This window comes from Hypanus sabinus, chromosome 19 (assembly GCF_030144855.1).
Source record: "Hypanus sabinus isolate sHypSab1 chromosome 19, sHypSab1.hap1, whole genome shotgun sequence".
Lineage (NCBI taxonomy): Eukaryota > Metazoa > Chordata > Chondrichthyes > Myliobatiformes > Dasyatidae > Hypanus > Hypanus sabinus.
The window spans coordinates 1,253,187-1,272,307 of record NC_082724.1 but is presented as its reverse complement, the minus strand read 5'-3'; the positions used below and the strand labels follow the sequence as shown (position 1 = coordinate 1,272,307).

Here is a 19,121-nt window from a genome sequence, read left to right as displayed (position 1 = left end):
CACACACCCCTCCCCCAATGTGACCCTCCCTCACCACCCCTCCTACAGTGTGACCCTCCCTCAGTAGTCACACCACACACCCCTCCCCCAGTGTGACCCTCCCTCAGTAGTCACACCACACACCCCCCCCAGTGTGACCCTCCCTCAGTAGTCACACCCCTCCCCCCCAGTGTGACCCTCCCTCAGTAGTCACACCACACACCCCTCCCCCAGTGTGACCCTCCCTCAGTAGTCACACCCCTCCCCCCCAGTGTGACCCTCCCTCTGTAGTCACCCCCCCGTGTGACCCTCCCTCAGTAGTCACACCCCTCCCCCCCAGTGTGACCCTCCCCTCAGTAGTCACACCCCTCCCCCCCAGTGTGACCCTCCCTCAGTAGTTACACCCCTCCCCCCCCAGTGTGACCCTCCCTCAGTAGTCACCCCCTCCCCCCCAGTGTGACCCTCCCTCAGTAGTCACACCCCTCCCCCCCAGTGTGACCCCCCCAGTGTGACGCTCCCTCAGTAGTCACACCCCTCCCCCCCAGTGTGACCCTCCCTCAGTAGTCACACCTCTCCCCCCCAGTGTGACCCTCCCTCAGTAGTCACACCACACACCCCTCCCCCAATGTGACCCTCCCTCAGTAGTCACACCTCCCCCAGTGTGACCCTCCCTCAGTAGTCACACCACACACCCCTCCCCCAATGTGACCCTCCCTCACCACCCCTCCTACAGTGTGACCCTCCCTCAGTAGTCACACCCCCCCCAGTGTGACCCTCCCTCAGTAGTCACACCACACACCCCTCCCCCAGTGTGACCCTCCCTCAGTAGTCACACCACACACCCCCCCAGTGTGACCTCCCTCAGTAGTCACACCCCTCCCCCCCAGTGTGACCCTCCCTCAGTAGTCACCCCCCCGTGTGACCCTCCCTCAGTAGTCACACCCCTCCCCCCCAGTGTGACCCTCCCTCAGTAGTCACACCCCTCCCCCCCAGTGTGACCCTCCCTCAGTAGTCACCCCCCCGTGTGACCCTCCCTCAGTAGTCACACCCCTCCCCCCCAGTGTGACCCTCCCTCAGTAGTTACACCCCTCCCCCCCCAGTGTGACCCTCCCCCAGTAGTCACCCCCTCCTCCCCCCCAGTGTGACCCTCCCTCAGTAGTCACCCCTCCCCCCCCAGTGTGACCCTCCCCCAGTAGTCACCCCCTCCCCCCCCAGTGTGACCCTCCCTCAGTAGTCACCCCTCCCCCCCCCAGTGTGACCCTCCCTCAGTAGTCACCCCTCCCCCCCCAGTGTGACCCTCCCCCAGTAGTCACACCACACACCCCTCCCCCAGTGTGACCCCCCCCAGTAGTCACCCCCTCCCCCCCAGTGTGACCCTCCCTCAGTAGTCACCCCCCCCCAGTGTGACCCTCCCTCAGTAGTCACACCCCTCCCCCCCAGTGTGACCCTCCCTCAGTAGTCACACCCCTCCCCCCCAGTGTGACCCTCCCTCAGTAGTCACCCCCCCCCAGTAGTCACCCCCTCCCCCCCAGTGTGACCCTCCCTCAGTAGTCACCCCCCCCCCAGTGTGACCCTCCCTCAGTAGTCACACCCCTCCCCCCCAGTGTGACCCTCCCTCAGTAGTCACCCCCCCCAGTGTCACCCCCCCCCAGTGTCACCCCCCTCCCCCCCCAGTGTGACCCTCCCCCCCCAGTGTGACCCTCCCTCAGTAGTCACACCCCCCCCCAGTGTGACCCTCCCCCAGTAGTCACACCCCTCCCCCCCCAGTGTGACCCTCCCTCCGTCACTTGGATGATGCAATACTGCTATTTATTGAGTTGTTCAAGTGAGAGCGGAGAAGCCTCGCCTGTCCAATCATCGCCGCCTTCGAGGCGGCATCTTCTATTGGCCGTTGGTTATCCTTTGTGATTGGTTGTCCGCTTCCCTTACTGAATGCTGATTGGATGAGGGAATCTGCACGCTGGGAGTATCAGGTGCTGTGATTGGTTGACAGCTCTATGTCCGGGACCGGGCGTGATGGCGGAGCTGGGTCTGTTTCTGCGGATCGGTCTGAGTGAGCAGAAGGCGCGGGAGACCCTGCGGAACGAGGCGCTGAGTGCTACCCTCACACAGGCCGTGCAGCAAGTAAGGCCAGCTCCGGGGTCCGTATCCCGGCACTGCGCTTGACCAAAGGATGGGGACAGGGGGGCCTGGCCGGGAGGCAATGTGTGTGTGGGTTGGGGCTGAGGGGGTGGGTGTCTTTGGGGTTGTGGGGGGATGGTGGGAGTGGTGGCTGAGCCTGGCTGGGATGTGCTGGGGTCGGTTAGGAAAATGGGGGGTGGCGTGTGCAGTGTGGTGTGTTTATGTCTGTGTCATATTTAAGATTTCTGGAACAATCTGATATTCCCTGGTTTTCAAGGTGGCAACCATAATTCCAGTGCCAAAGAAGGCAACAATATTCTGCCTATATGCCCTGGGGTTTCACATGATTGGGTGACCTCACCTAGTCCCTTAATATCACTTCCTGAACAAGAAGGTTCAGCAGCGCCTCGACAGGAGCACCATGAGAGCATCCTGACAAGTCCATCTCCATTTGGTATGGGAGTAGTTGAGCATCAGACTTGAAGTCCCTACAAAGTACTGCAAGAACAGCTGAGAGGATCATAGGGCTTCACTATCATTCTTTGGGAACATTTCTCAGGAGCACTGCATATGTAGGACCCTTGGTATTATTAAGTATCCCACTCACCCACTGGCACCTACCAGCCTTCTCCTTCCCACCTTCTTTATAGGGCCCCTGCCCCCTCCCTCTTCAGTCCTGACGAAGGGTCTTGGCCTGAAGCATTGACTGCTCGTTTCAATGGATGCTGCCTGACCTGCTGAGTTCCTCCAGCGTGTTGTATGTGCCACTCATCCATCAGCATCCTCTTTGACTTTCTACCATCAGGCAGGAGGTTACAATGCATGAAAACAGGAACGGTCAGGATGGGAAACATTAGGCTTCTAAACTCCTGGACACATCGTACTCAACGTATCACTGGTTAATCTGTTACATACATTACAACATTATATATTAGAGCACTTTGGTTTGTTATTCGTCTATAGATTTTATCTTTGCCTTCTTAAGTAATGAGCTATGTGTTTTACACTCTGATTTGAAGAAACATTGCCTTGTTTCTATATATATTATATACATGTATGTAGTTCATTGACAATAAATTTCTCTTGTCACTTGACCTGGACTGGTCCGGGTGTGTGGAGTGGCCCTGGGCTGGCGTGAGGGTGTAGAGTATTTTTGTAGGGCTAGGGAGAGTTGTGGGTGGGTGAAAGGTGGGAGGTGTGTGGTGAGGGGTGGAATGGGATGGTGGAAATGACGCAGGATGGGCATGGGATATGGCTGGGAGATGAGGATACCATGAGGGGGCAAAGGGGTGGGCAGTATTGCTGCAGTAAGGGCAGAGTGGGGGCAGACCGGAGGGAGGTTGGGTGTGTTGGAGAGAGGGTTATCTAAGGCAGTGATTACCTCCACTGCTGCCCTTGAAGCTATCTGGAGGTTTACATCCCCAGGCTGGAACAATGGCTTGATGTAAGATACAATTAAAAGGACTACTGTAATGATCAGAGTATGTTGTAGGCAAAGGCAAAAGTAATCATCAACCCTTTCCAGCTTGTCACATCTCCCTTTGGTCCTCATCAGGCAGAAGCGATCCTGGGCTGTGCTCCAGACAAGGTAACGGGTACGCTGCTGTATAACGCTGCTACTCGGCTGAAGGACCAGCAGCACCTGGCATTCCTCATCAAGTACATCGCAAACAAAGGGTTAAGCTCTGACTTACAGCTTAGTGGTAAGTGCTGGCCAATCAACGGGTTGAATCAGAGAATTACAACAGTGTGACATGCTCCAAACCATTTGAGCAACTTGTGACATTTCATAGCATATAGACCATTACAGCACTCTACTGGCCCTTCGGCCCACAAGGTTATCCTGGCCTTTTGAACTACTGTAAATTCAATTTAATCCTTGCCTTTTGTATAATGAATGACCTCAGACTCCATTTTTCTATTATTCATGTACCTATCCAAACTAACTGGGGTCTGCAAGTGAGGAAATAGACAATTTAATTGCACAAGGAGTTATTGAGGCTGGGCTCTTGAAGTTTATTGATTAGTTTTGAGGATGATGGTAGTGAATGCAGAGCTGTACTTGATAAAGATCATCTTGATATATGCATCTTTGCTGTCCAGTTGTTCCAGGATTGAGTGAAGAGTCAATAAGGTGGCATCTGCTGTGGACCTGTTGCTTCGGTGTAAGTGAAGTCTGCTTAAAGCAGGTGATTACCTCAGACTGCCAAAATGAGAGGTTAAAGAAATCAGCAAACACTCTAGCCAGTTGATCAGCATTAGTACTTGGCCAGATACCCCATCTGGACCTAATGCTTTTCGTGCGTTAACCCTCCTAAAGGATGCTCGCACGTTGGTCTCACATTGAAATCACAGGATTTTATGGGGCTGTGGGAGTTGGTGTTGGTTCCTCCATATTTTGATGGTCAAAGCAAGCATTGAGTTCATCAGGAAGCAAAGCCCTGTTGTCGCCCATGTTGCTTTATCAGAGTATGTAGGGTAATGTAATGGGTGACAGATGATATACAACAATCTCTCATTTCCTGTCAATACTGCAATTTTGTCCTTGGGTTCTCCATTTTGTTCTCCATGATTGCATACTTGCTAACAAGATGCTGGGCAGATGGAGCCTCATCCTTCTATATTTCAGAATGGCTTGTAGTTCCCCCTACCACTCCGCCCTGCCTTCCTTTGACCATGTCGATGAACCTTCGTCCGCTTAAGGGTGCTGTGCTTGCTTGAGAGCCAAGTCCTCTGAGTCTTTCAGAAGATCATGGAATATGTAGACCATTAAAATCATTTCTTAAGTGCATTGCTTAGAGGGAAACTACAGGCTGCAGATTTCAGCGAGACTAATTCAGAAGAGCTATACTTTTAAGTTCTGTTTGTAATCCACAGAATGTCGTCGTGTTCACCAGCAACATCTTGATACCTTTGTTAGTTGTGTTCCCGGCTAGTGTGATGTCATCAGCTGCTCCAGCAACCTTGCTCTCATTTACATAAATTGTAAAATGATGGAGGCACATCTGGTCCTTGTGACTCACTACTGTTTGCAGCTTGCCAACCAAAAAAGTTTATGCCTACTGTCCATGCCACATGGGTTTTTAAAAATATTGACCACCCAATAGTAACAGGGACATCAAGGAGCAGATAGGGAGGCAGATTCTGGAAAGGAATAATGATAACAGGAATGTTGTGATGGGAGATTTTAATTTCCCAAATATTGATTGGCATCTTTCTAGAGCAAGGGGTTTAGATGGGGAAGAGTTTGTTAGGTGTGTTCAGGAAGGTTTCTTGACACAATATGTAGATAAGCCTATAACAGGAGAGGCTGTACTTGATCTGGTATTGGGAAATGAACCTGGTCAGGTGTCAGGTCTCTCAGTGGGAGAGCATTTTGGAGATGGTAATCACAATTCTATCTCCTTTACCATAGCATTGGAGAGGGATAGGAACAGACAAGTTAGGGAAATGTTTAATTGGAGTAAGGGGAAATATGAAGCTATCAGGCAGGAACTTGGAAGCATAAATTAGGAACAGATGTTCTCGGGGCAATGTATGGAAGAAATGTGGCAAATGTTCAGGGGATATTTATATGGAGCTCTGCATAGGTACGTTCCAATGAGACAGGAAAAGGATGGTAGGGTACAGGAACCGTGATGTACAAAGGCTGTTGTAAATCTAGTCACGAAGAAAAAATCTTGTGAAAGGTTCAAAAAATAAGCTAATGATAGAGATCTAGGAGATTATAAGGCTAGCAGGAAGGAGCTTATGAATGAAATTAGGAGAGCCAGAAGGGGTCATGAGAGGCCTTGGCAGACAGGATTAAGGAAAACCCTAAGGCATTCTACAAGTATGTAAAGAACAAGAAGATAAGATGTGAGAAAATAAGAGTAGTCAAGTGTGACAGTGGAAAAGTGTTTATGGAACCAGAGGAAATAGAGGAGACACTTAATTAATACTTTGCTTCAGTATTCACTACAGAAAAGGATCTTGGCGATTGTAGGGATGACTTGCAGTGGACTGAAAAGCTTGAGCATGTAGATATTAAGGAAGAGGATGTGCTGGAGCTTTTGGAACGCATCATGTTGGATAATTCACTGGTACTGAATGAGATGTACCTCAGGCTACTGTGGGAGGCAAGGGAGGAGATTGCTGAGCCTTTGGCGATGATCTTTGCATCATCAGTGAGGACGAGAGAGATTCCAGAGGATTAGAGGACTGTGGATATTGTTCTCTTATTCAAGAAAGGGAGTAGAGATAGCCCAGGAAATTATAGACCAGTGAGTCCTACATCAGTGGTTGGCAAGTTGATGGAGAAGATCCTGAGAGGCAGGATTTATGAACATTTGGAGAGGCATTATATAATTCGGAATAGTCAGTATGGCTTTGTCAAAGGCAGGTCATGCCTTACGAACCATTGATGAAGGTAGAGCCGTAGATGTACTGTATATGGATTTCAGCAAAGCATTTGATAAGGTATCCCATGCAAGGCTTATTGAGAAAGTAAGGAGGCATGGGATCTGAGGGGACATTGCTTTGTGGATCCAGAACTGACTTACCCTCAGAAGGCAAGGAGTGGTTGTAAATGGGTCATATTCTGCATGGAGGCCGGTGGTGTGTCTCACAGATCTGTTCTGGGACCCTTACTCTTTGTGATTTTTATAAATGATCTGGATGAGGAAGTGGAGGGATGGGTTAGTAAATTTGCTGATGACAAAGGTTGGGGTGTTGTGGATAGTGTGGAGGGTTATCAGAGGTTACAACAGGACATTGATAGGATGCAAAACTGGGCTGAGAACTGGCAGATGGAGTTCAACCCAGGTAAGTGTGAGGTGGTTCATTTTGGTAGGTCAAATATGATGGCAGAATATAGTATTAATGGTAGAACTTGGCAGTTTGGAGGATCAGAGGGATCTTGGGAGTCTAAGTCCATAGGACACTTAAAGCTGCTACGCAGGTTGACTCTGTGGTTAAGAAGGCATACGGTGCATTGGCCTTCATTAACCATGGAGTTGAGTTTAGGAGCCGAGAGATAACGTTGCAGCTATATAGGACCCTGGTCAGACCCCGCTTGAAGTACTGTGCTCAATTCTGATCACCTCAATACAGGAAGGACATGGAAACTGTAGAAAGAGTGTAGAGGAGGTTTACAAGGATGTTGCCTGGATTGGGGAGCATGCCTTATTAGAATACATTGAGTGAACTCAGCCTTTTCTCATTGGAGCGATGGAGGATGAGAGGTGACCTGATAGAGGTGTACAAGATGATGAGAGGCATTAATCGTGTGAATAGTCGGAGGCTTTTCCCCAGGGCTGAAATGGTTAGCATGAGAGGTCATAGTTTTAAGCTGCTAAGAAGTGGGTACAGAGGAGATGTCGGGTAAGTTTTTTACAGAGTGGTGAGTGCGTGGAATGGGCTGCCAGCAAAGGTGGTGGAGGCGGAAACAATAGGGTCTTGGATTGCACTACCTGTATGTATAATCTATATTTTCATTTATATTTATCATTATTATTGTTATGAGCAGAGAGACAACATCTGCCGGAAGTAAATTCCTTGTATGTGCACAGGTGCTTGGCGATTAAAGTCTGATTCTGATTCTGATTCTTTTAAGAGACTCCTAAATTAGCTACTTGGAGCTTAGAAAAATAGAGAGCTATGGGTAAAGCCTAGGTAGTTCTAAGGTAGGAGCAAGTTCAGCACAGCTTTGTGGGCCGAAGGGCCTGTATTGTGCTGTAGGTTTTCTGTGTTTCAATGACCTATGATGTCATACTTTATACCTTCTGGAAATCTAGTATGTTCCATCCACTGGTTGCTCTGGTTAAAATTTGAAAATCAAAGCCAGCACATCAACTTTTAAGGCTGTGTAATGAAGTCCATTAGGATCTAGGTTCTTGTCAACCCGTAACTAACAACTTGCTCAGTCGCATTGTCTTGGTGACTGTGATTTTCCTGAATTCTCTCCTTCCACTTCCAGATTTAGAAATGTCTGTCATTACTCAGTGTCTCAGTGACTTTCAATTTTCAGTAGGTTTCAGTGAAATCCCTCCCCCAACCCCACCCCCAAATCTTCTGTCCAGTGAGTATAGGCCCAGAGCCATTAAACACACCTAATACATTAAACCATTTTTATTCCTGGAATCATTCTCATGAACTTCTTCTGGACCCTCTACAATGCCAGCACGTCCTTCAGAAGGATAATAAATCAGCCAGTCGAAGGAGCAGAAATAAGATATGGCTTAAGTCTTATAATGAAGTCTATTAGGATCCATGTTCTTGTTGTCGTACAACTCTGACAACTTGCTCCATCTCACTATCTAGATGTATGTAATTTTCCCCAGTGCACCCCTTCCAATTCCAGGTTTACAGAGAATTTTTTGAATGTTACTAACAGACTCTATATGAACAAAGAGAAAATATTGAAAACTCTCAGCAGGTCAGTGGAAAGAAAAGCGGTTAATGTTTCTGATAAAAGTTGTTTGAGCTGAAATGTTAACTGTGTTGCTTTTTCTAATGACTGTTTTCAACACTTTTTATTTCAGATTTCTGGGATCTGCAGTTTTGTTTTTGATTTTCTTTTGAGAATAAGTTATAACCATTACAAACAAAGGAAAGTCTGCAGATACTGGAAATCCAAGCAACACAGACAAAATGCTGGAGGCACTCAGCCTGCCCTGCTGAATTATACCCATTAGTTCATTTACTGTACATCTGGTTTTCCATTATTCATTCCCAAGACTTATTTTCTACTAATTAATTTCACAATTATCAATCATGCCTGGTCTTTTGAGCTCCTCCAGCTCTCTGCTCGCTTATTTTTTTAGCCAGTGATTCCAGAACATGTTTGTTTTCCAGCTCCTTGCAAGAGTTATTTTTAAGCTGCATCCACTGCCCGTTTTGTCTTCCCTCATTCCTAAGGCATAATGCCCAAGTACCCTGTTGATTCATTCTCACTAGCCTCTCTCCATCCAGAAATTTTGAATTAATTGGATGTGCAATCTTTCTTCAATTAGCTGCTGTGGAATATGTCAAAAACCACCGGCTGGATTCAATTGACAGCGCAGACTTTGAAAGAGAATGTGGCATCGGAGTGGTGGTATCACCCGAACAGATCGAGGAGGCGGTGAGTACAGTAGTTAGAACATTATGTTGTGGTTGTATAAGACATTAGTGTGGCACAGTTGGATTACTGAGTTCAATTTTGGACGCCCTGCTAGAGGAAAGGTGTCATTAAACTGCAAAGACTGCAAAGGTTTATAAGAATAATGCCAGGACTTGTATGGAGATTAGGCAGGTTAGGACTCTATTCCTTAGAATGTAGTCTGAGGCATGGTCACAGAGGTGTATAAAATCACTTGCGGCAAAGGTAGAGTGAAGGAACACTTTTTCCCTGTGTAAGACAACTTCCACTAAGATGGTGGCACGCTCAGATCTCTCTGCGTACAACCAAAGATGCAATTATTCGATTCGTCCTTTACATCTTTTTCACAATCACAAGACACTGCAGGATATTAAGAACGTCATATACTTGGATTTCCAGAAGGTGTTCGATAAGGTGCCGCACAAGTGACTTATAAATAAGACATGGATGCATGGAGTCAGAGGAAGTGTATTGGCATGGATAGTGGATTAGTTAACCAATAGAAAGCAGAGAGTTGGTATAAATGGCTGTTTCTCCAGTTGGTAGTCTGTGGTGAGTTGGGTGTCGCAGAGGTCGGTGCTGGGCCCACAGCTGTTTACCATTTATGTTGATGATTTGGAAGAGGGGGCTGAGTGTGGCGTAGCAAAATTTGCTGATGACACTGAACTAAGTGGAAAAGCAAATTGTACAGAGGATGTGGAGAGTCTGCAGAGGGATATAGATAGGTTGAAGGCTGATTTATACTTCTGCGTAGGCTCTACGCTTTGTGAGCATTTATACTTGTGGGTTGGTGTGTCTGTGTCGCCCTGCAATTCACAACTAAAATGCTAGTTGGCGGTGGGGTTTCTATGCCACTCTTGAGTCTCTTCATGTTGAGTTTCTTTGTGTACTTCAAACAATGGTGACTGAAACTGAGCGCATCATGTTGGAGTTGGAGCTAATAAATGTTGAACGACAGTTACTCTTGTTGAAATTACTGAAACGCAGAAAAGAGAGAAGACATCGGAGGAGATGGTGTGTATGATTATTGAAAGGATTGAGGCAGAAGGAGGGTGAATTTTCTGTGCTTCTCTGGCCACTGAGAGACATGGACAAGGAAATGCATTTCAAATATTTTCGGATGTCGGCAGGTAGGTTTGATGATTTGGTTCATCGTCTCCAATGCGGAGAAGAAGCAACCTAAATGTGTAGAGGAAATACGATGCTACCAAGTGGACCAATCATAGTTGTTGCAATCTGCATCGCCACGACGTGTAGTTACATTTTTGGGGAGGTGCGCGTCAGGCTACGGTGTAGGGTACGTAACTACGCCGTACCTATGATATAGGTTCGACACAGAAGTATATATTGGCCTTAAGTGAGTGGGCCAAGGTCTGGCAGATGGAATACAACTTTGGTAAATGTGAGATCATCCATTTTGGAAGGAATAATAGAAGAGCAGATTATTATTTAAATAGTGAAAGATTGCAGCATGATGTTGTGCAGAGGGACTTGGGAGTGCTTGTTCATGAATTGCAAAAAGTTGTCTTGCAGATACAACAGGTTGTTAAGAAGGCAAAGGGAATGTTGGCCATTACTAGAGGGATTGAATTTAAGAGCAGGGAGGTCACGCTGCAACTGTACAGGGTACTGTGTGCCTGGAGTACTGTGTGCCGTTCTGGTCTCTGTACTAGAGGAAGGATATACTGGCTTTGGAGGCAGTGCGGAGGAAGTTCACCAGGTTGATTCCAGGGATGAAGGGGTTAACCTATGAGGAGAGATTGAGTCACCTGGACCTATACTGTGTTAAGAGGGGGAATGAGAGGGGATCTTATAGAAACATGCAAAATTTTGAAAGGCATAGATAAGATAGAGGTAGGAAAGTTGTTTCCATTGGTAGGTGAGACTAGAACTAGAGGACACTGCCTCAAGATTCAGGGGAGAAGATTTAGGATGGAGTTGAGGAGAAACTGTTTTTCCCAGAGAGAGGTGAATCTGTGGAATTCTGTGCCCAGGGAAGCAATTCAGGCTTCCTCACTAAATATATTTAAGAAGCAGATAGGTTTTTACATAGTAAGGGAATTAAGGGTTATGGGGGAAAGGCAGGTAAATGGAGCTGAGTTTATGGACAGATCAACCATAATCTTATTGAATGGCGGGGCAGGCTCGATGGGCCGGATGGCCTACTCCTGCTCCTATTTCTTATGTAACAACGCTAGGGACTGCAGGGCTACCCCATCAGTGAGACGCTGGATAGCGGAGGAGCGGTACTTGTGGCATGCCATGTTATAGCCTGCTTCAGCCATGCAGGGAAGATGGCATTAGAGTTGGTACATGAAGGAAGGTGTGATCTATTGGACGGGTAGAATGCTTCTGTTGTGATTACAAGACCCTATTGGACATTAGTAAAGTAGAGAACTGTGACTGTGATTCATTGGCAAGACCAGCGGAGGAGCTGTGTGGCCTTAGTGGCCGGCAAGGAAGGAGATGCTGGAGCTGATTGTGTGTTGCTGGGCTGGAGACTAGCCCCTCTTGCTGGTGCTGCTCTCCAGTGTTTGCTTGATGGGAGACAAACTGGATTGCCTGCATATGGGTCCACAGCTGCACTGCCCGATTACTAGGAACTGCTGTGGGCTGTTCTTGCAGAAATGTGATTCCAGGACAAATTCCATGCACCATCGATGTACAGGCAAGGGCACTCAGGCTTGGTTATTTTTAAATTTTTTGTTTGTATCTGTTTTTCTGCGATTAGAATGTGTACAATGTATAACTGTTGGTTGTAGTTTGCACCTTGGCTCCAAAGGAATATTTTTTTGTTTGGCTGTATTTGTGTGTATGGTTGAATGACAAATAAATTTGAACTTTGGAAAACTAGAGGACAAGTTTAAGGTGAGAGGGACTGAAAGGTACCTTCACACAGGATGGTGGGTAGCTATGTGGAACAAGCTGCTAGAGGAGGTGGGCACAATAAAAATAAGACCCTTTGCCAGGTATGTGGATAGAAAAGGTTTAGAGGGCTTGGGCCAAGGTTTAGAGGGCATTGGTCAATGTCCAATGAAGTGGACACGTGATTAGGAAAGAGGAGTTAGAATGCACGGTAATTATGGGAAAGATTGAAGGGAAGAAAGCAAGAGGAAGGCAAAGACAAATGATGGAGACAGCAGCCAGAGAACTGGAAATGAATACCAATGAATTGATCCACTTGACCCTACACAGGAGTGTGTGGGCCATGACAGTCAAAGCTCAAACTGGGCATGGCACCTGATGGTGATGATGATGGTGACAGGTCAATGGGATCAGCTTAGTTGAGAATCTTGGGTCAGCATGTATTACAATTGACACACAATTCCTTCTCCCACTCCCAGTCGCCATTAGTCCCACATTCTTGTCACTCTTTTGTAAAGAAATTCCTTGAATTCTCTGTTGGTTTTCTTAATGAGTCCCTTGTGTGAATGCCTGTGATTCAGCTCTCCATGTGTAAGCCATGTGTTGACTCCATCGCCCCTCATTCTTTTCTCTCAAATGATCAGGTCTGTCCATCCTTTCCCATATCATCCTCATAAATCTTTGTACCGCTTCACTATCTCTGAATTGTGGTGACCAGAACTGTGTGTAATATTCAAAGTGCATTTAATGTGAAGTTTCAATGATATCTCTCAACAATGATTTTTGTAAAATAGTTTCTACCCTTTTGTTTCACATCCTTTGATCCTCTTTCCCTTTGTTCTCTGAATTTTCTCTTAATTTCATTGTATTCACTCTTGTTTTTTGTTGTCTGTGTATATAGTATATGCCCCTGTTACTTCTCTTGTCTTTGCTCATTGTTTCATAGCAGAGGTTCCCAACCTGGGGGCTTGGGACCCCTCAGTTAACAGTAGGTGTCAGTGGCATTAAGGTTGGAAACTTCTGCCTTAATGCTTCATTTGTCCTTTTAGCGGAAGCTTTTCCACACTGAAACATTTCCCATTCAATTTCTGCAACATTGTTTGTCAATATTATTGCTTTTCTATTTTCCCAAGTTCGACTCTCAGCCCCCTCATTGGCTTTTCTATAATTTATCAACTTAGTTTTCCTGCAGTCACTCTGAAGCATAATGTGATCGCTACTGTTGGTGTGTTTCTCTGCTCTTCCTTCAGTAATCCAGCACTGGCAATCGGTTAAGTTTCACTGCAGTCCATAAGGAGTTTTAAGTTCTCCCTGGGACCACATGGGTTTTCTCCAGGTGCTCCAGATTTGCTTGGGGGCAGCCTGCAAGGTGCCACTGCAACGTCTCCACAGTGTTCAGCAGAACAACATGAGCAGCAGCAACAGAACTAAAGGGAATGACAGCACAACAAGTCGCTTTCCCCTCCTTCCCCCCCTCCCCCCCCCCAATCCCCTGTGCATACAGACAGGCTGCCACAGGATCTCTAGTCCTTGGCTCCTTCAGACTCAGACATTAGGCCTCCAATCTCTGGTCCCTGACCCAGACTCTCTTACTTGACCTTCAGGCCTCTTCCTTCAGACTCGCTGAGCTCAGGACTGCCTGTTAGTGTGAACTCTTATCTCTATCCACCCAGATTCAGTTTATTGATAATTGAATGCTTGTTTTCCATTTCTATTCTGTTATCACTAAACTGCACTCTGCAATAGCTTCTCAGTCTGGCTTCTCCCACTAGCTAGGAGACATTTTGACAGGCATTTGAATAGGCACAAATGAGATTAGTGTAGATGAGCAAGAGGATTGGCATGAACATGGTGGGCAGAAGGGCCAACAAGGGCCTGTGCTGTGTGACTATATTGTGAGCATCGTGTAGAGCTGTGTCCTGTGAGGCCAAAGGTTGCAAAGTGGTTATTTTTGGCTGTATCGACTCCATCTACAATGACAAAATGGCACGGCCTTCAACATGTCACTGTTGTATGTTACCTTTGAATATGATTAAAAATCCCAAGGTGAGCCACAGAAATATTAAGCACCAAGGTGTTGCTGGAGTAATAAGTCAGAAAAAAAATAGGAGTCCCTTCTAGTGAAAGGGGAAGGTAAGAAGATGGTGATTCGGTGAAACTGGAAGTGAAAGTGATGGCTTGTCTCAATTCTGACGGCTAAAGGTCGTGCTGTTCTAGCCCTAACCCTTTTGAAAACGCTTAACACCACCAAATTCAGACAGGATAAAGAGAACCCTGAGGGAAAAGTAGAAAAATCTGGAAATGCTTAGCAGGTCAAGCAGCATGTGTGGAGAGAGAAAAACGCACTTTTTTAAGTGGTTAAATGTTGAAGGTGCATTGTGGAAACTCTGGGTGCCTGCAGGTTTATTGTGATGCTCTCTGTAGTTGCATCTTTTTAAAGAACTGTAAATTATGAAATACTAAGCAGGAATGTTGGCAATATTTTTCAGAGCTTTCAGTTTTGAGAGTACAGTTGAAATGACCTGCCTTTAATTCGTATTTGCTAACATTCTCCTTGTGTCCACCCTAGGTTGAAGCAGCAGTCAGCAAGTATAAGAACCAGATTATGTTGGAGCGTTACCGTTTTAACATAGGCCTGCTGATGGGTGAGTGTTAACCATGTGAGGTACCACTCTGCCCACTCATCTTTCTGTGGTTTTTATCTGGCCTCTGGTTTCGATGCCAGCTTCCCATGTCAGGAGTCTGCCAGTTTGCCTTGGGAAGAGTGGAATGCGGGTTCTTGATCTTCAATGGTGGTCGTTAACGGGGCATTTCAGAATCCTAAAGGGATCAGGCAGAAGAATGGCATAAAGACTAGGATTGGATCAGTTGCGGTTCCATTGGAGGGGTTGTACGTCCAACTCCTGCTAATTCTTGCCATCTTATCATCCAGCAGTCTGCACCCAATAATCAGGTTGTCAGTTCAAATTGTACTAAATTTGAATATAATAAAAGATCGATCTCAGAGACCAGGGATTTGTCATTAATAATTCCACTGTATTACTGGTCTTCCTTGGAGAAGGTAGCCTGCCTTTCTTTCCAAGTTCCCACTTTCCCACATCAGTGTTGCTAATCTTTGACGTGGCCAAACAAAAATCCTTCATTAAAATCAACTACTCTCTGACACCTCTTGGACTACCATGGGACAGGAAGGTTTTGAATTCCCAAGGGTGATAAAGGAAGGGCGCAAGGACCTTGTTCCATGGAACGTAGGGGAATGAAGGGAGAGTTGATCGAGGTATACAAAATTGATGGGGTAAAACAGGGTAAATGCAAGCAGATTTTGTTCCCACTGAGGTTGTGTAAGACTAGAGCTAGAGGTTCCAGGTTAAGGGTAAACTATTTAAGGGGAACTTAAGGAGGAACTTCTTACTCGGAGGTTGGTGAGTGTGGAATGGAAGTGAGAGATGTGAGTTTGATTGCAACATTTGAGATGTGTGGATGGGAGGGGTGTGGAGGGCTATGGTCCTGGTGTGGGTCAATGAGACTAGGCAGGACAACAGTCTATATAGGCCATTAAGAAGCAGGGGAGTGGAGGCAAGGGTAACACAGGCACAATGGACTGAACGGCCTCCGCTGTGAGATTCATTGTTTCTAAAATCAGAGAAGGCAGGTTCTTCCGCTGTCAAGGGATTGGTGAACACTTGGCTTATGAAGAGGAGTTAATATTGGGGCTTTGTAATGTCACAGCTGAAAATGGAACCTGTGTGACTTGTCCCCGCTAGGTGATGTGAGGAGTAAGCTGAAGTGGGCCGATGGGAAGATTGTCAAGAACGAAGTGGATTTACAGGCAAGTGTAACCCTGAGTTCTTTCAGCTGCTCACTGGGTGCTCAGACAGGCCCTTGGCTCGACACCACAGTGCACAGCTTCTTTTGTGGGATCACCCAGTGGGCAATATGAACCATTTCTCAGGCCACTCATGTGAAACATAAATATGAGATTCAGCAGCTGCTGGAAATCCAGAGCAACACTCACAAAATGATGGAGGAACTCAGCAGGTCAGGCAGCGACTACGGAGAAGAATAAGCAGTAGGTGTTTCGAACCAAGACCCTTCATCAGGACTCAACTGTGTTCCTCCAGCAGTTAATCATATAAAACATGGTTTATGATCATCACTTGTGAATATGGAGAATAAATGCCTGGTTTCTGTTCAGCTTACTGCCAAGCAACAAGCCAAGATGGTCTCCTTGTTTGAGAAGCAGGGAGTTATGTGTTTGGCAACCCTTTCTTTCTGGAAACTTAAACTGTCTGGGTTTTCATCCAAATTGTATCTGTTGTTCTCAAATATTCACTGATTTCCAAATTTTTATTAAAACTGAAGCTACCAATGGGTAATATTGATGTGATGTGTTGCCTTGGATCTGGGAACCATTTTGAAAGGGCGGGCTTTATTTTTAATGTTGCCCCTGCATTACTGTCTCAGGGCCATGGTCAGTGACTGTATGCCCTGCCACGGTCTTGGGGCTGTGGTGTGTGACTGTTTTCCTATTTAATTGGGACCCCACCCATAGGAAAGGTACAGTTACGGGTGAATGTGCTATTAAAAGATAAGTAAACTTCATGACTCTGGTGTAATTTCAGGAACTTGGCAGAAACAAGGCATTCACAGTGACTGAGTAGACTGTATGCTCCTAACTTTCCATGCTTCCCTTCTCCCCACAGGTTCTAAATTTACTTGGTCCAAAGACTGAAGCTGACCTAGAAAAGAAGGCTAAGGTATTCATTAAATCTACTCGTAGTTTGATGGTTTTAATGTGCTTACTGTGAATGCAGACACTTCAGAGCAGGGGTTCATAACCCTTTTCATGCCATGGACCCCTCCATTTACCAAGGGGTCTGTGTGGCCCCCACATTGGGAAGCCCTCCTTTAAGACATAGAACATTAAATCACAGAGCAGGCACTTTCGCTCATGATGTGGTTGTGATGACCTTTAAACTTACTCTAATATCAACCTAACCCTTCCCTCCCACACAGCCTTTCATTTTTCTTTCACCCACATCTCTCTACGAGTTGCTCAAAAGTCTCTCATGTATATCCCTCCACCAGGGCATTCCATGCACCCACCGCTCTGTATTTAGTTTTCTTTAAAAATAGTACCTCTGGCATCCCCCAATACTTTCCTACAATCACTTTAAAATTATGCCTCCTGGAATTAGCCATTTCTACCCTGGGGAAAAAGTCTTTGGCTGTTCATCAATGCTTCTTTCATCATTTTGCTTTGAGAGAGCTGTTAATATAACTGCCCTGCTTCAATTGCACTGGAGTGCATCCTGCTAAGCAGAGGGGTTCTTGAGTGGTGAGAGACCCCAAGTCTCCCGTGCATCTGCACTGCTTTATAATTCATGGTAGCAATGAGAAGAGGGCATATCCTGAATGTTGGGGGACCTTAACGATGGATGCTGCCTTTTTTTTGAGGCATCACCTTTGGAAGGTGTCCTGGGTGATGGGGTGCTGAGTGCCCATGATAGATACTTGTTATTTTCTTCAGCATGTCTGTTATACTCTCCAGAGTTACCATAGTTGCCATCTAACCACACCAGTGATTACTTGCTCTTCAGTGCAAAATGAATGCCAAGTAGCGTGTATCCTGAGTTTAAATTTATATTATTCTCACTACCCCTAACAGGATGTCAGAGGTCAGTGCTTTTCACAGTAAGTTGGGGGAGGCCATGAATTGAGCTACCGGGGTTGGTGGTAAAGGCAAATAAATTCGGGAATGTTTAAGAGATGCTTAGATGGGCACATGGATGATTGAAAAATGGAGGGCTGGTGGGGGTAAAGGTTAGATTGATCTTGGAATAGGCTAAAATGTCAGCACAACATCGTAGGCTGAAGGGCCTGTACTGTGCTATAGTGTTCTTATTCCCTGGTACAGCTGTTCCTATCACTTTGAATACCATCCTGGAGGAATGTACCACTGACAATGTGTGACTTCCAGGCATGTTTGAATTTGACAAACTTAGAAAGATTTCCCTGCTGCTACTGCCTGCTAAATGCCAATGAGATTGTAAACCCGATTCTGCCCTCTGGGAGGGGCAGTGCTAAGGAAGACCCATGTTACAGGATGGGCATTATGTGGCAGTGAGATTGTGGGCATGATTCTGACCTCCATGAAGAGTAAACTTTTAAGTGTAACTCTCGCTTCAGCTAACAGCTTAATATAGGGGGAGATAGCCCCCCGGCCCGGCCAAACTTAAGAAATCTCGTTTGTGTGGATGCTGCACGATGTGTCCCCTGTTACAAATCAGTACCCTGAAAAAACAAACAGTACACAATATGTGATTAAATGATTAAGCTTTATAATTCTTACTTTGACTATATGGTTAGTAAAGAAACGAAAGAAAAGGGCCCAATCTTATTAAACAGTCTGTTGCGCAATGTTTGAGCTCACTGATAAGTCAATCATCCACCATCGACCTTCTCCAGTCATTGCTGCCTTTCATACACTCGCTCAAATCCACCCCATCCAGTGGTCTACCAACTCTCTCCATTTGCGTCTTCTCTCCCTGGCAAAAAGACCACAAAAATCTCTCTTCCAGCTCACAAGAAAGAACAACAGCATTCCAAACCCCGTTATCTGTAGTTATAACCCAAACATTGCTGCTAGAGAGAAACCATTACATTATCAGTGAAATCTTACAGCATGTTACATAAAAATGTTTGCAAATGTCTGTGTTTTAAGGTCAACAGTGCACACAGCTGCCAATGTGCACACACCAAGATCTACAGACATAATGAACAAATTATTTGATTTATTGATGTTGGCTCCTGGAAACAATCCAGGGATCTTCTTCTACCAGGGAACCATAATAGCCAGTACTGACTGTGTCATTTGAAAGACTGCCCAGTGTTGTGGGAGGGGCAGTATTGTGGTATGTGGATGGGTGCCTGCCTGCCTGTCTTGGTCATATCACAGAAACAGAAACACGCCCTTCAGTCCATCTAGTCTGTGCTGAACTGTTTTTCTACCTAGAACCAATGACTTGCACCTGTA

At 46.1% G+C, this 19,121-nt stretch overlaps 1 protein-coding gene across 1 annotated transcript in view; it reads left to right on the top strand.

Annotated features, from left to right (window-relative positions):
* The first annotated feature begins 1,953 nt into the window (after positions 1-1,953).
* The window catches only part of qars1 (glutaminyl-tRNA synthetase 1), a 67,246-nt gene continuing 50,078 nt past the window's right edge, over positions 1,954-19,121 (top strand). Inside the window, exons 1-6 of the mRNA XM_059943859.1 lie at positions 1,954-2,103; positions 3,656-3,803; positions 9,093-9,202; positions 14,655-14,730; positions 15,850-15,914; positions 16,789-16,842. Of these exons, the coding sequence (XP_059799842.1) occupies positions 1,996-2,103; positions 3,656-3,803; positions 9,093-9,202; positions 14,655-14,730; positions 15,850-15,914; positions 16,789-16,842 (561 nt within the window). The 5' untranslated portion in view covers positions 1,954-1,995. The remainder of the gene's footprint in view (positions 2,104-3,655; positions 3,804-9,092; positions 9,203-14,654; positions 14,731-15,849; positions 15,915-16,788; positions 16,843-19,121) is intronic.